Genomic DNA, 13,948 nt, shown 5'->3' with positions numbered 1-13,948 from the left:
GACCTAAAACAATAGTATATTTCTCAAAAATGTTGTCTTGTTATAAGGTACGGTAAGTAAACAAAAACAACAAATGTAAACGAACGTATACAATTATAGAAATAATGATCAATTAATAAGAGGTTATTACATGGCTTGAATAACGATACAGTGGCTGGAATTAGATCATCGTTGAATATTTGTCAAGATTTTAGAAAACAATTAGCGTTTCAGAGTTGAAGAAAGCGATTCGATTTGAGTGTATTAGTACGATGATAAGACCTATCGATCGTACGAGAGACTTAAAAAGACCAACACGGGCCGACACGTCAGCCACTTGGAACACAGAATGGTGAATGTATGCGTGTGAGTTTTTAAATTCATACGTCTATTTTCTTCGATTGAACTTCTTAAACGGACGATAAGGTACTTTGAAGATGTCATCTAGTGTTTAAAATTTAAGACAGTTTGCTAAACAGTAAAAAAAAAAGAGTTACGAGTTATATTCAACTTACGTTAAGATGGAAAGTTTTGGATCGAAGACTGAGGCAACCACATCAAATAGCGAAAACAAAGATACAGAAATGAACATCGTTCCAAAAAGACAATCAAAAAAGGCTGAACAGTCTAGTAATGTTGAATCATCATTTTCGATAGATAGAATTCTTAACGTATGCGGAAACACGGAGAAACCATCTGCAGGTTCATTAAATCCTGCCAAAGGTGATGCAAAAAACGAGAAAGACTGGAATCACAAGGGCAGAAGTGCCTTACCAAGGGCAGTATTTAACGAACACAACCTTCCCGAGGTTGACGGGCTTGAGATATCTTTGGTTCGACCTACTGCTTGTATCGAGGGCTTACCAGGAAGTCTCGGTATGCCTACAAGGTTTCCACCATCAATCGCCCCACCTGGTAGTTTTCCGTGTGGATTCAAAAGCTCTGAAATTAATACCTGGCCGCAATGGTTATACGCACCTGACATAACACGACATCCATTTGCAGGTAATCTTTTGTTTATACTGTAGATAAAACAATAGACTTTATAACATTCGTAATTTCTTCTGAGCTTCTACATTTTTACTTCTCTACTTCTTCTAAAATGTTATCAAAAATGTTTAATTTTCAGGTCAAAAACAGCTAGGCAGGCGACCAAGAAAGCCCGGGGTTGATCGTAAACCAAGACAGGCTTACTCATCGAAACAATTAGAACGACTTGAAGAAGAGTTTAAAACAGACAAGTATCTCAGTGTTAGTAAGAGATTGGAGTTATCAATGAATTTGGATCTCACAGAAACGCAAATCAAAACATGGTTCCAAAACAGAAGGTGTGTACTTTATTTACTTTTTTCATATTATATTAATATAGCACAAAATTACTTTGTACGAAATTGATATTGCCGTTTGCCTTTGCATGTTTCTTGTTGAATTATTCTACACGTCTGCAACCTTTCTGGCCATCGTTTATACAAAGCGTTCGAATAATAATTTTATAAAATTATTATTTCAATATAAACTTTGCCAATTATGAATTCTGGTTCTTCAATTAAATTTATTTATTGTTGCAAATGCCATCAAGGGCTAATATCCGCTTAAACATACTACATCATACAAACATTATACATATTTACATTTAAAATTTAAACACATAAAAATTGTAGTCATTACTACTGTTGTAGATATTATTTTTTTAATTATTGTTTTTTATATCATTATTCTGGCATAACAATTTTCATCATCATCATTCGTAGTCTACTTTAGACACCATATAGCTTTAAAGTCTTTCTTTACCTATTCCTATTACGATTGGATTCTTAGGCCCAATGAAAATAACCAACCGCAATTAAGGTGGGCAAATACCTGGAGTGGAAAAAGTTAAATCAATAAAAACAACAGCAATTAGTCGGTTCATTTGCTAATAAAGTTATTTTGTTAAGCGATTATACTTTATCTGTGGAGTATCATTGTTATCATAACAGAGAAATCTATAATTATGATTGAACGTGTTAGCTTATTGATTAAAATCAAGTAAGGTTCGTTGCTCTTGCGATACCGTAAAACCTCGAAAAGAAGCCCATGGGCTTCTTCGTTTTTTAGTGCTCTTGGATGGGCTTCTTTTCGAGATGGGCTTCTTTTCGAGAGTACTTTTGCAAACTGTAGAGGGGGGCTTCTTTTCGAGATGGGCTTCTTTTCGAAGTTTAAGCCCATGGGCTTCTTTTCGAGTTTGCTTTTGTTTGAAATATTTCTGAATTTAAACCGCCTAATAAATTAAGAAATGGCGTTTCAATTTCACTAATAAAAACATACTTACTGAACTTGAAAAATACAAATGTATTCAACTTAAAGATATAGTCCCTCTGAAAAAAAAACATTGTTTGAATAAATACCAATTTAATGTCAGTCACATAATAGTTATTCACTTTGACCAAAAATTGCATCGGCAAACAAATTATTTACCTGAAAAACTGTAATTTAAAGCAAAAAATAGTCAAATTATCTGTCAGACAATGGTGTTTTTGATAAAAATGGCCTATTCAAAGTCTGATTTTATAAATCTTTATTTGGGGGGGGGGGGGGCAATACACTTTAATTCAGTTTGTATCCGAAACAATGTCTATGTTTATAACTTTTATTGCCAAAAACAACTTATGACATTAAGAAATATATATGGCATGACAGAGGTTAACAAGTATAGATTTGTCTTTTGTTGTTGCTGACTGTTATATAGTAAATGTATGTTAGTATTCTGTTAATGATTGTGAAAGATCTTTAAATATTGAATAATTGTCGGCGACAACACATAAAGTATCAATATCTAATCTTAATTAATTGCTAAAGATTTAAATATTACTACTATTTAATTATAATTATTACTGGATATCGATTTCCTCTTAGCGGTCTGTTTCTATCACACAATAACGCCTTTTACATTCTCATTAAATGCTTGTTTCGATGTTAGGTACATTGTAATTGTTATATTTAGTACTGCTTTCAATCCGATTAGTTTAATTCGATTATAATTAAAACGATTGAAAGGTCAATTTTGAGTATAGTCATATAAACATTGAGAATAATGTTGTTGTTTCGGTTGCCTTATTTGATGTTGGCCGCTGAAGTATTTTCGAAAAAATCGATATTTAAACAAATTTAAAGTCGAAACTTAGTTACTCTCATCAAAGATGTTAATTAGCAACTCACTGCTCTTACCTTGTGCGTTATAGGCCTATATAGTCATCTTTAGGTTTAGAAAAAGGTGAATGAGGAGCTTTGCTTTGCTGACTTGGATAAATTCTTATTTCTCCAAGTCAAGTTAATCGTAAATGACTGAATATTCTATAGTATGTAAAAACAAGGCCAGCAGCCAGATAGACCGACAGACCAACAGACCGACAGACCGACCGACCGACATAGTGAACTATAGAGTCGCGTCCACGCGACTAAAAATACAGAGAAACACCACTTCATTAATTAATGATTTATCTTCTAGAACGAAATGGAAAAAACAAGTTACAGCTCGTCTGAAGATAGCTCAGCGACAAGGCCTCTGGGGAACACCGTTCATGTCTCCCTGGTACAACACAGTCATACCAACTTACCCACCCAGTTACGCCCCGTTTCCATCTCCAAACTGCAACAATGGATTGACGTCGAACTTACACGGAATGGATCTATTGTGTAGACAGCCTTTTGCTCATTATATGTGACTCCTGGAAGTGGAATGCAATAATTAGTTTGAAATTGAACATTCCAATAAAAATGATTTTAAATATTTTAAAGACTTAAATTAACGTTGTCAATAATCAACACCTGTTCATGGTGATCATAATGTAATAGCCAAACGTTGTGACCTTTATTACAGGTCACATCATGTTTTAAGCTATTTCAACAAATCTATGATTATTATCATTATTTTTATCTTCACTGTTTTCTTTGTAGAAGTAATGTCGTTTATTGGCGATATGTAAATTAACTTGTGCAAACACTAAACAATTTTTATAATGTTTTATTTATAAGCAAAATCAAACTGTCTTTCAAATGTATATATATAATAGAAATAGATTTCATCGGCATAAAATGTCACTGTAATTCATTATATCAAGTTCTAGAGTTTGGCCATATTACTGTTACTTTTTTGGTAATAGGTGGTAAAAATTAAAAGAAAACAAATACAATTATACCCATAAAATCGTTGAATAATTAAACTTGTATAAAAGGTGTAGAATGTATGCCCTGTATTGTCATATTTGTTTTTATCAACTGAAAAGTAAAGTGAAATAGGCTAGTAGGTAGGTCTACCAATGAGAGGAGTGGGAATAATAATGAGTAATTTAACAAATAATGGAAATAAGGCAAAGGCAACTTAAGGCAACTGAACTGAATAATAGCAAAGATCTTATATACTAGTATATAAGATCTTTGATAATAGCTAATGCTGATGATGATGATGATGAAAAAATAGTTTTGAATGCATATACTGATATACAGAGGAAACAGTGACAGAGACATAGGCACGACAGTACTTCAAAATTGTATCGACGATTTGTAAAGTTTTTCGTCAATAGGTGGCGCTAGTCAATGTTTACCGACGTGTACTTTCCTGGTGGTGACACGTAGCTTTTCGAAAAACGCCGGTCGTAGAGGTTAAGGTAACTTTAAATAATATTTTACTTTATTATTTGCTATTAATATTGCCATTTTAATTATGATAAGTTATTTAGATATTTAAGAGATTATATAACAATGTTCAATTAGGAGTAGGATTTATTCAGTTAACGAGTAACAGTCAACACACTTAGGCATTGATATGATAAAGTCACCAGCGTGGCTGTAAACACCGGCAGGTGTTCGAAACTGCCTGGAAACTAAGGAATAGAACGTTAAGTAATTTACTATGGGGCTTGAATCATCAATACTTTTTCGGTCAAATTAGACTTTGTAAGTAGGCTATACCCATAATTATTTATTTAATTATTAAATTAATTATATGTATTACCTAGGTGAATTTAAATATAAATTTGAAAAATTACAACAAATATTCACTGGACTGCATCAAAGTTCTACACGTTTACCTTTTAATGTTGATTTCAATTATAATAATAGGAATGGCAAGAAGTCTTTTGAATATCTGTTGTGTGGTTTTGTTGTCTGTACTGCATGCTGCAGCTAAACGTGATCAAGAACTGTATTGTGGGGGTAAGTAAAACAACCACAAAAATCTTACACCTCCTCAAAACCTAAACTTTCATTGTTCATTCACTTTGTGGCAAATACTCACTGCTGTTACTTTTTATTATTATGTATGTACGTATATTTAAAATAAATAAGTAAATATCAGATTATTTGTTTTATTATAAACATAATTTTATAAATGTAACATTACAAACACTATAATATTAAATAATTTTGTTTCAAGCCTGTAAAGCTCTTGTGGATGAGATAGAGTATGCAATTAAGCAAGTAAAACCCCACAAAATGATTGATGTTGGAAGTTTTCGAATAAACCCAGATGGAACACAGACACAGGAAAAGGTAAGAAAAACATTAAATAGACAAAAACAAAAATTTTCTGGATTTTAATGATAATTGTTTAATAAAATGTTGAAAATGAATTGTTTATAATAATGTTAGTTGTTTATTGTTATATTTGTCGTGTTTGTATTGTTTAGTTTAAGTATTGTTTAGTTTAAGTATTGTTTAGTCATTCTAAACTCTTCTTTTCAACCTTTGGTTATTTTTAGTGTTTTATACCAGTCAAAAAATGAAATATAATTTAAAATTAAAAAAAATCCTTTTTTTCTATTGAAAATGTATTCATTATTGTGCTTGGTTACCAAAAGAAGACTATCTATGTTTGTACCTTTTAGCGTTTATTTACCGTTTTTCTTGTCATGTTGTAGGTACCATTTGCAGGATCTGAAGTACATATGACTGAACTAGTTGAAGATATCTGCGACAAAATGAATGACTATGCCGCAAGCACAGACACAGTAACGCAAAAGAGAACATATACTAGGTTTAACAAACGAGAAGGAGAAGAAAATATAGAACTTCACAACATCAGTATTGATGGAGAAACATCTAAAAAATTAAAATATGCTGTAAGTACAAATAAAGGTTACTTTTCATCATACTGTAAATTGTTGTATTTTTCTAATTACAGTAAATATTATTTTGATTAATTGGAAATTCACTCAAGTAATAACTGTAAAAATTGCAACCTCAAATTGTATGTATTCACTTTAAAATCTATTTCACCCAGTGGCATAACGTAGAGACCTTAGCCCCCTGGTTTAGGAACCATAAGGAGCCCTCCAACGCTGGAGGCCTCGGGCGTTTTTAGCATTTTTCGACATATTGTAACGCCTGTTTTTACCTCTGGGTGCTCCTGGGTTTAATCAGTGAGTGCTCCGTTACGCTACTGATTTCAGTCACTGCTTAGCAAACTCTAACATCACCATTTTTTTATTGTTTATAACTTAAGTGCCAAAATGTACTTGAAGATTATGAGGAAGAACTTTTACAAATTTTCCGAGAAAAGAAAGAAAATAAATCACATCTTTTATGCAATGTTATATCTGGTAAGTAACAAACATTTTAACAGTATTTTGGAGTTTTCTTTTGTTCGCTTGATTCAAAATTAATTTAACCATTTATTGGTTTGATTCTTTCAGAACTTTGTTCAAATGAGGAGGATCATGATGAGCTGTAACAGAAATTATCTTAAACTTACATGAACTTACTACTATGCATATACTGTACCTATAGTTATTTGTAAAAAATGTTTTCAAATTTGTTAAACTTTATTATGTTTTAATAAAAAAGGTAGACCATTCTAAAAACATTCCCATGTTTTGATATACTTTCTATGTAAAATTATTTTAAACTTATTTATGAATTCTGCAAAATGTTAATCTTTTCATGGTGTTGAAAAAAATGAAATAAAAATGTCTTCATGTATAAATGTTCGTAATTGAAGAAGAGGCTTATTGTATCTTAATCTTTTTACTCTTGAAATTTAAGAAAAAGTCACAAATATAGGCCTTAAAAAACACCGTTACTTAATTTATCAAGTGAATACATGAATAATAAATTTATAATAAGTAAATACCGTAGTATAGTATTGTTTGTGTATTATTCGTTCTGTATCATATTTAATTGCAATATCATACAGGTTATTTAGTAAACGTTATTTAGACGTACATGCGTTTATTCCATGGAGTGTACCTGTGTAAAAGTGGCCCTTAGAATCGTTTATCTTAATTATCTACCACATTTATTCAGGGAGTAAAATACAACTACCTGATTTATTTAAAATGTGTGTTTGTGAAATTCAAAATTTTGTAAATTTTCGTATGAGGAGGTTTTCAAACGCTTTTGGCATCGCCCGGGAACCTTTTTTGGAATGTGGTGGCGCTAGTTTTTTTTAAACAATGGTGGGAAAAACATAATGGACAAAACCGACGATGTTGTTTCACTGATTGAGTGTGTTAATTTTGCTGCTATTAAGCACAAAGATCAACGAAGAAAGGATCAAGATGCAACACCTTATATAAATCACCCAATTGGTTAGTATAGGGCATATATACTATAAATCAGTGCGGGTTTTATTGTGTTTTGAAAGCTAGGCCTAGGCCCGGAAGTTGTTGTGGTCTGTCACCGTGAGACCGCCACCTTACCCCAGCCCTGTGTTGTTTAAGCACCTATAAGTTTTGTAGGCCTAGAATTTTGTTTTCTTCTTATCATCAACATTTTTTCACATTAGGCGTTGCTAGAATACTTACTAATGAAGCAGGCATAACTGACACTGCCACAATACAGGTCAGATGATACATTTTTTTTACTTTATTCCACTGAAAATGTAATTATCGTCTAGCTAGGCCTATTATAATCTGTTGTTGGAATGTCGCTTTACTTTGAAAGTAAATTTTATTAGGTTCTATTTTATTTATATTTATTATAGGCGTAAACACACATTAATTGATATAGAATCGATAAATACAAAAGAAACATTTAACATAATTTAATGTACACAGTATTTAAACGAAAATGTTGTGTTGATAACCAAAATATTTGGTCTGGCGCCCTCAGTTACAATGATCATTTTGTAATTTAATGTTTTCTAATGACATTCATAAAAGGGTGGGAGATATCAACCAAATTAAATCTTTTTTTTTTTAATCTACACTGCAATGAAAATGGACCTTTTTATATGAGTTAACTAAGCCTTGGTTTAGAAGAACAATAGTAATGTCTTTAACAATTATTTAAAAAAATCATTTATCATGAGCACGCGACTCTCCTAAAATGTTTGTGTTGAGCTTCGAAGGTTGTTTGTGCTTTTTTTCTGGATAATTGTGGTGGTATTGTAAATGTAAAAGTACTTGAATATTTATGCTCAACCTTTGATCCAATCTCTAAAACGATCAAGTAAATTGTATTATTTTACCAAATGTGTGCAGGCTGCTCTTCTTCATGATACGATTGAGGACACGAACACAACGTTTGAGGAAATCGAATCGGCGTTTGGTGCCGAAGTCCGGTCGATAGTTGCCGAAGTTACCGATGATAAAACACTGCCGAAAATGGAACGCAAACGATTACAGATCGAGAACGCGTCGAAAAAGAGTCGGAAAGCGAAACTAGTCAAACTAGCCGATAAACTGTATAATCTTCGTGATCTTGAGCGGTGTACCCCGGTAGGATGGACTCGAGAGCGTGTAGATGATTATTTTGTATGGGCAGGCAGAGTTGTTGATGGACTGCGTGGTACCAATTTACAGCTAGAAGATGAACTTGATAAATTGTTAGTGAAAAGAGGCGTTCTTGCCGATAGTAGCGTAGAAAATAAATGATTATGGAACTTATTATGTTTTTCAATCAAATTGAACGATAGTATTTGATGATTTTAAACGAAGGTGCATGTCTCCCTCTCTCTCTACCAACTTGACCTCTCCCCCATCATTTAGCTTAGATAATGGTTAGAAACATATGTTAAAACACTTTTCATATAGTACCGTACAGTGTCCTGCTTATGCCTGTACAATTAATTACCAGTTAACTGAGGGATATTTTTCCATGATGGCTGCTATATTAAGTTTCAAAATCATGTAGTGTAAACTATGATAATTATAATCATTAACCTTTTAGAGTTATATGACCGAATGTTTTTAAGTTAAAGTTTTGAAAGAAATGTAGCATATTAATTGTGTAATATAAACAAATGGATGAGTAAACAAGTATTTGTATACACTGTATTAAATCTGTTCCTCATATTCCTCATCATTTCATATACAATAGGCCTACACTAATTCCCCCGTGTGTCGGCCCAAATTAATATTGTGTCGCGTACTTTATTACCTGAATTTAATTTTCAGTCTATTTATTCTTACCGTCAGGTACTGTGTTTAATTTGTAATCCTATTGCATACGAACCACACAATCCATGTGAAATGAACAAGCTGGATTTCATTGATTGAGGATACATTTTAAAAGAGGTCACACAATGTATTCGTTTCATGATGCTGGAAGCGTCAATTGCAGGTTCTTATCACGACGTGTGTTGATTTTGTTTTCATTTAGAAAAATACAGAGTCTCCTCCAGTCCATACTCTTGCTAAAACCTATACCTTCGGGTAATATACAAGACGGCGCCGTTCAAATTGTTATATGAGTTTCCATTATTTCACAAAACGGTTACGGTAAATGAAATTGAAAACTAGGCCCTAATTCGTAAAAACAGTTCATTCATTCATTTATTTCAATACAAATACAAGAAATTAGGCCTATTATATGATTCAAAATATTTAAAAAGTATAACATTGCTAAAACAAAGTAAAGAAAGTAAAATCCGTGTTAAAAATTGTAAAAATTACATTCAAAAAGTAATAACGGTAAAACTGAGAAGTAATGGTAAAGTAACTATAAAATAAGCGTTAAAAAGTGTCATAAAAATGTAAAAGTATTAAATTTATTTTGACCAAGATAACCTAATAAAACAAATTACACATGTTTATTTCCGTTGGGATCCTGAAATAAATAGTTACCGTGACACTTGTAATATAGGCCCAATGCTAACTCTTTTATTATTTTTTAATTTAGTTTTTAGTCTCGAATGTGTTTACTAATATTAGTATTGTGTAATGTAAGGCATACTTCATATTAAATTGTAATAGACCCACATAATCAGAGTTAACCGAATTTCACATATGACAAACGTGTAATATTACGACGACATTATTTCATTTGTCGTATACAATTTCCTATTGAAAACTGATTTTACTGTGAATTTAATTAAATCGTCAATCACATATTTTGATTGCATCGTTTGAGATATAACACCAGCGGCGTATCATACATAGCAATGTAAAGTTCAAATAACCCGTTTTGAAATTAGTTGATCTCACTAACATTCAGTTGTAAAATAAGAATAATAGTAAATACACAACGCAAGAACATTATCTATATAATATTATAGTCCGAGAAATTCCAAGTATGTAAAATTGTTTTCCTTAAATTAAATCATATAAAATCACGAACTGTTCTTCTTTTGGCGTTTATTTTTCAATTATTACAGAAAAATTGGTTGGAGTACATGTGGGTGTATTATGTGAATTAGTTTAAATCATCAAAAATAATAGTCTATAAGTTACAGTAGTAAATGAACAAGTTAAACATTATCAGTGACGTTATACCTGAACGTTATCGACACAGACGGCGCGCTGGCAGTAAGAGAACTATTTTCCCATAATGTTCTTATTCCTTTTTTAAGATAGGTTAGCAGTAATTACGCTATGTATTTTGATGGTTAACATGCTTGCTATCCAATATCATGGCTCATTGATTTAATTCTGCTCAACTACTGTGTTCAGTTTCATTTCCTTTCGCCCAAATGAATCGCCTTAAGTCAAAGACTGCTATTTGATTCATTTGTTGACTGGTAGTAGATATAGATATAATTTACAATTACATTTACACTCATTAACCGGTCCCTTTAATCATATGTGTTCTTGGTAGTAATGGTGCGCGAAATACACAAGTGCACGATCGACATCATAGGATAACCAGACCCCTACAGAGACTATGGTTCTTATTGCCATATTCTGTAATAAAACTAACAAGTCCCTCAAGATTCAGCCTTTGACAGCGTCCGTATGAAACACCAGTCATGATTCTGTTTTTCGATCTCCTCAGTTCAAATCCAATTTCCTAATATTTTCTTTGAATTGTATATCGCTTTGTTTCGATTCTACATAATTCGGCCTAATATTCGTAAATGAGAAACAGTTTTACACACATGGCGTTTCATATCTGTACTTTGCTGTACTTTAGTTTCGAAAATAAATCAAAACGCTCTCGGATGGCGCCAGTAGTAGTACTGTACGTAAACAAAAATAAATCTTAGCGACGTATGGCAAGTTTATATCGCTCTAAGACAGTAGTGAAAAATTTTTAAATATTCTTGAATATTACATAATCTGATATACTCACTAACATATACCGTATTATAAGTTAGTGATGTATCGGCTATTAATGAATACTACAGTAGTCTGTCCTCCCGTGTATACGTGTTAATTGACCACGTCTTTAAATTGTTTTTTAATGACTTTAGGCTTAGCGTTATAGCTATAGTAATTTATGAACCTCGGAGAATGTTGTTTGCATCAGTGGAATAGATTTTTATCTGTATATCTGTAATACCGAATATTCCTGCATACTGAATAGAATAATGTTACATCCTTATGTATTGACTATAATATAAACGACATTAGATGATATATACCATTTTCATTAGTTTATTGGGATTTTTTTTTTCTTTTAATTTTAATCATTAATAGTTGCATCATTCCTTCCAGATATCATATTATTCATCATTCAAAAATAAGTATCAATATCGTCATTTTTTGCCATCAACAAAATCCTCGAAATAAAAAATTATTGTCCTTATCATCATCGACACCAAACACCAGTACCAACATCATCACCATCAATATTCTCATCACATGTTCCATCACCTCTTTTCATTCATTTTCATTATTTTAATATTATTTTTCGACCACTCTCGAAATATGAAATTTACATTATCTTTCCTCTCAGCACTATCGATTATCAAATGTATGTTTTGAGGGTTCCCATAAAGCTCTGTTTACACTATCAAACTTTGACAGTAATAAAAATGTGATGTGCCCATATATGGACACGATGACGTCATATTACTACCATATTTGGGCAAATCACACTTTTTTTTTTTAAACTTGATTGATAGTAGACAGAGCTTTAGACTATGATATTTTTTAATCTGTCGATATGTCAAAACCTCATTGTGTTTTATTAACGTTTGTGTTGAAAAGGAATTTATGATACTACGGCGTCATGAAAAGCTTGCCAACCGTACCTTTGTCCAGAGTATTAATTAAATGCCAGTATCGTTGCTTATTTATTTTAACCAATGTGATCTCACACCCACTTCAAAATGTCGCAACGTATTATTAATCTAGACGTTAAATCAGTTTGTTTTATTTCAATTTGAGTCACTCTGTCGAAGACGCTTTAATAGCTTTTATTTTATTCTGTTTGGCGACCATTTGTTGTGTTCGGTTTTTGGTTACCTAATATTCGTGTCCTAGATTTTTTTTAAGCACTTAGGTATCATGTTATAAAGAGTTATTAGTATTAGACTATATTAAAGATTTTGAATCAATAACCAAATGAATGTAATATCATCATAGTAAACACTGTATACCAATATATACATTTGTTTATGAACTGCTCGTTACGCATGAAGTACATAAATATACCAACAAAACGTCACGTCTATAAATAGATAAATAGTTATTATATTTGAGATAGGCGGTCACAATGCAAATGATTCGGCCGAGTGCCATGAGTTTTGATATGACACGAACTTAAGCCTAGAATGAAAAATTTAATTTTTCAAAGTTGCCTTATTAGTCTGAATAAATTGATAGAGTTTTTGGAAAACTTGTATCTCTCTGGCTAATTTGCTTTACGTTGCGTTACGTTCCAACTTGAAATAGGTAATCATCGTGATATCGACCATGTAATTTGTTTGCATAATAACTATACATAAACGCTTGGTATTTTGTCAGAATAAATTCATAAACTCTGTGTTATTAGGGTTGCTATTATCAACTAAGAGGTTAAGAGATGATAAACTATGTTTTCAATACATACTGAATACAATCGATTGGAAATTTAACATATGAGCTCCAATTTATTACTAATCACCGCTAAACGTACGTGGATACTGTATACAGTAAATTATATGAAAACAAAAATGAAATGCGTTAGGCCTATACAATTTAGTAGTATTTGGGCGTATATCGTTTCTATCATAAAGATAATTAAAGAAATGAAATGAATCTAACGTGGACAGAAAGAGTATAGATAGTCAAAAAAAACAGGTGAGATAGTCGACAAATGGAGATATAGTCGACAGGAGGAAAGATAATTCACAATATAGGAGAGATAGTCGACAGAAGGAGAGATAGTCCACAAAGGAAGAGATGCGACGAAGGTGGATAGTAGACAGAATTAGAGATAGTAGACAGAAAGAGAGATAGTCGACAAGAAGAAGAGATGGTCGACGGAAGGAAGATAGTCGACAGAATGAGAGATGGTTAACAAAAGTAGAGATAGTCGACATGAGAGATAGTCGACATAAGGAGAGATAGTCGACAGAATGATAACAAAACGAAAATTATTCTATATTTGGGCATACCATTATTAAAAGCAATTAGATACAATAAATTACAGTCGCTACGTATACAATTAAACAGATGGAAGAAATTATAATGATATATCTTGTTTACTTGTTTTTGTCATTAATATACCAATTTGAATGTTTCCTCTTTTTGTTTTCACAACATTATAATATGTCTACGTATACAATTAGTTGAGTCTTGACGTAAATTATATCTCTTGTTTCGGATTAAATTATATTTTTTCCCGT

At 31.9% G+C, this 13,948-nt stretch overlaps 3 protein-coding genes across 3 annotated transcripts; all 3 read left to right on the top strand.

Moving 5' to 3' along the window:
* Positions 1-500: 500 nt before the first annotated feature.
* LOC140039640 (uncharacterized) lies at positions 501-4,154 on the top strand. The gene is made up of 3 exons (XM_072085260.1): positions 501-984; positions 1,109-1,307; positions 3,467-4,154. The coding sequence occupies exons 1-3, from the start codon at positions 501-503 to the stop codon at positions 3,681-3,683; spliced, it is 900 nt and encodes a 299-aa protein (XP_071941361.1). The 3' UTR covers positions 3,684-4,154.
* Positions 4,155-4,575: 421 nt separating this feature from the next.
* Positions 4,576-6,977, top strand: LOC140039639 (protein canopy homolog 1-like). Its single transcript, XM_072085259.1, has 6 exons — positions 4,576-4,625; positions 5,080-5,172; positions 5,393-5,508; positions 5,877-6,077; positions 6,461-6,557; positions 6,651-6,977. The coding sequence occupies exons 2-6, from the start codon at positions 5,082-5,084 to the stop codon at positions 6,686-6,688; spliced, it is 543 nt and encodes a 180-aa protein (XP_071941360.1). The 5' UTR covers positions 4,576-4,625; positions 5,080-5,081; the 3' UTR covers positions 6,689-6,977.
* A 445-nt stretch (positions 6,978-7,422) lies between these two features.
* On the top strand, positions 7,423-9,196 carry LOC140039638 (guanosine-3',5'-bis(diphosphate) 3'-pyrophosphohydrolase MESH1-like). Its single transcript, XM_072085258.1, has 3 exons — positions 7,423-7,544; positions 7,742-7,797; positions 8,439-9,196. Exons 1-3 carry the CDS (start codon positions 7,427-7,429, stop codon positions 8,829-8,831), a joined length of 567 nt encoding a protein of 188 aa, XP_071941359.1. The 5' UTR covers positions 7,423-7,426; the 3' UTR covers positions 8,832-9,196.
* Positions 9,197-13,948: the final 4,752 nt, after the last annotated feature.

This window comes from Antedon mediterranea, chromosome 2, assembly GCF_964355755.1.
Source record: "Antedon mediterranea chromosome 2, ecAntMedi1.1, whole genome shotgun sequence".
Taxonomy (NCBI): Eukaryota; Metazoa; Echinodermata; class Crinoidea; order Comatulida; family Antedonidae; genus Antedon; species Antedon mediterranea.
The sequence above is the reverse complement of the archived record's forward strand: the minus strand, read 5'-3'. Positions and strand labels throughout refer to the sequence as shown.

Bases quoted from the DNA above. Each gene is read 5' to 3' on its own strand.
- LOC140039640 (XM_072085260.1), top strand. From the start codon at position 501: ATGGAAAGTTTTGGATCGAAGACTGAGGCAACCACATCAAATAGCGAA. The intron at 985-1,108 runs GTAATCTTTTGT...TTTAATTTTCAG, and splicing joins AACACGACATCCATTTGCAG to GTCAAAAACAGCTAGGCAGG. The intron at 1,308-3,466 runs GTGTGTACTTTA...TTTATCTTCTAG, and splicing joins ACATGGTTCCAAAACAGAAG to AACGAAATGGAAAAAACAAG.
- LOC140039639 (XM_072085259.1), top strand. From the start codon at position 5,082: ATGGCAAGAAGTCTTTTGAATATCTGTTGTGTGGTTTTGTTGTCTGTA. The intron at 6,078-6,460 runs GTAAGTACAAAT...TTATAACTTAAG, and splicing joins CTAAAAAATTAAAATATGCT to TGCCAAAATGTACTTGAAGA. The intron at 6,558-6,650 runs GTAAGTAACAAA...TGATTCTTTCAG, and splicing joins TTTATGCAATGTTATATCTG to AACTTTGTTCAAATGAGGAG.
- LOC140039638 (XM_072085258.1), top strand. From the start codon at position 7,427: ATGGACAAAACCGACGATGTTGTTTCACTGATTGAGTGTGTTAATTTT. The intron at 7,545-7,741 runs GTTAGTATAGGG...TTTTCACATTAG, and splicing joins TTATATAAATCACCCAATTG to GCGTTGCTAGAATACTTACT. The intron at 7,798-8,438 runs GTCAGATGATAC...AAATGTGTGCAG, and splicing joins CTGACACTGCCACAATACAG to GCTGCTCTTCTTCATGATAC.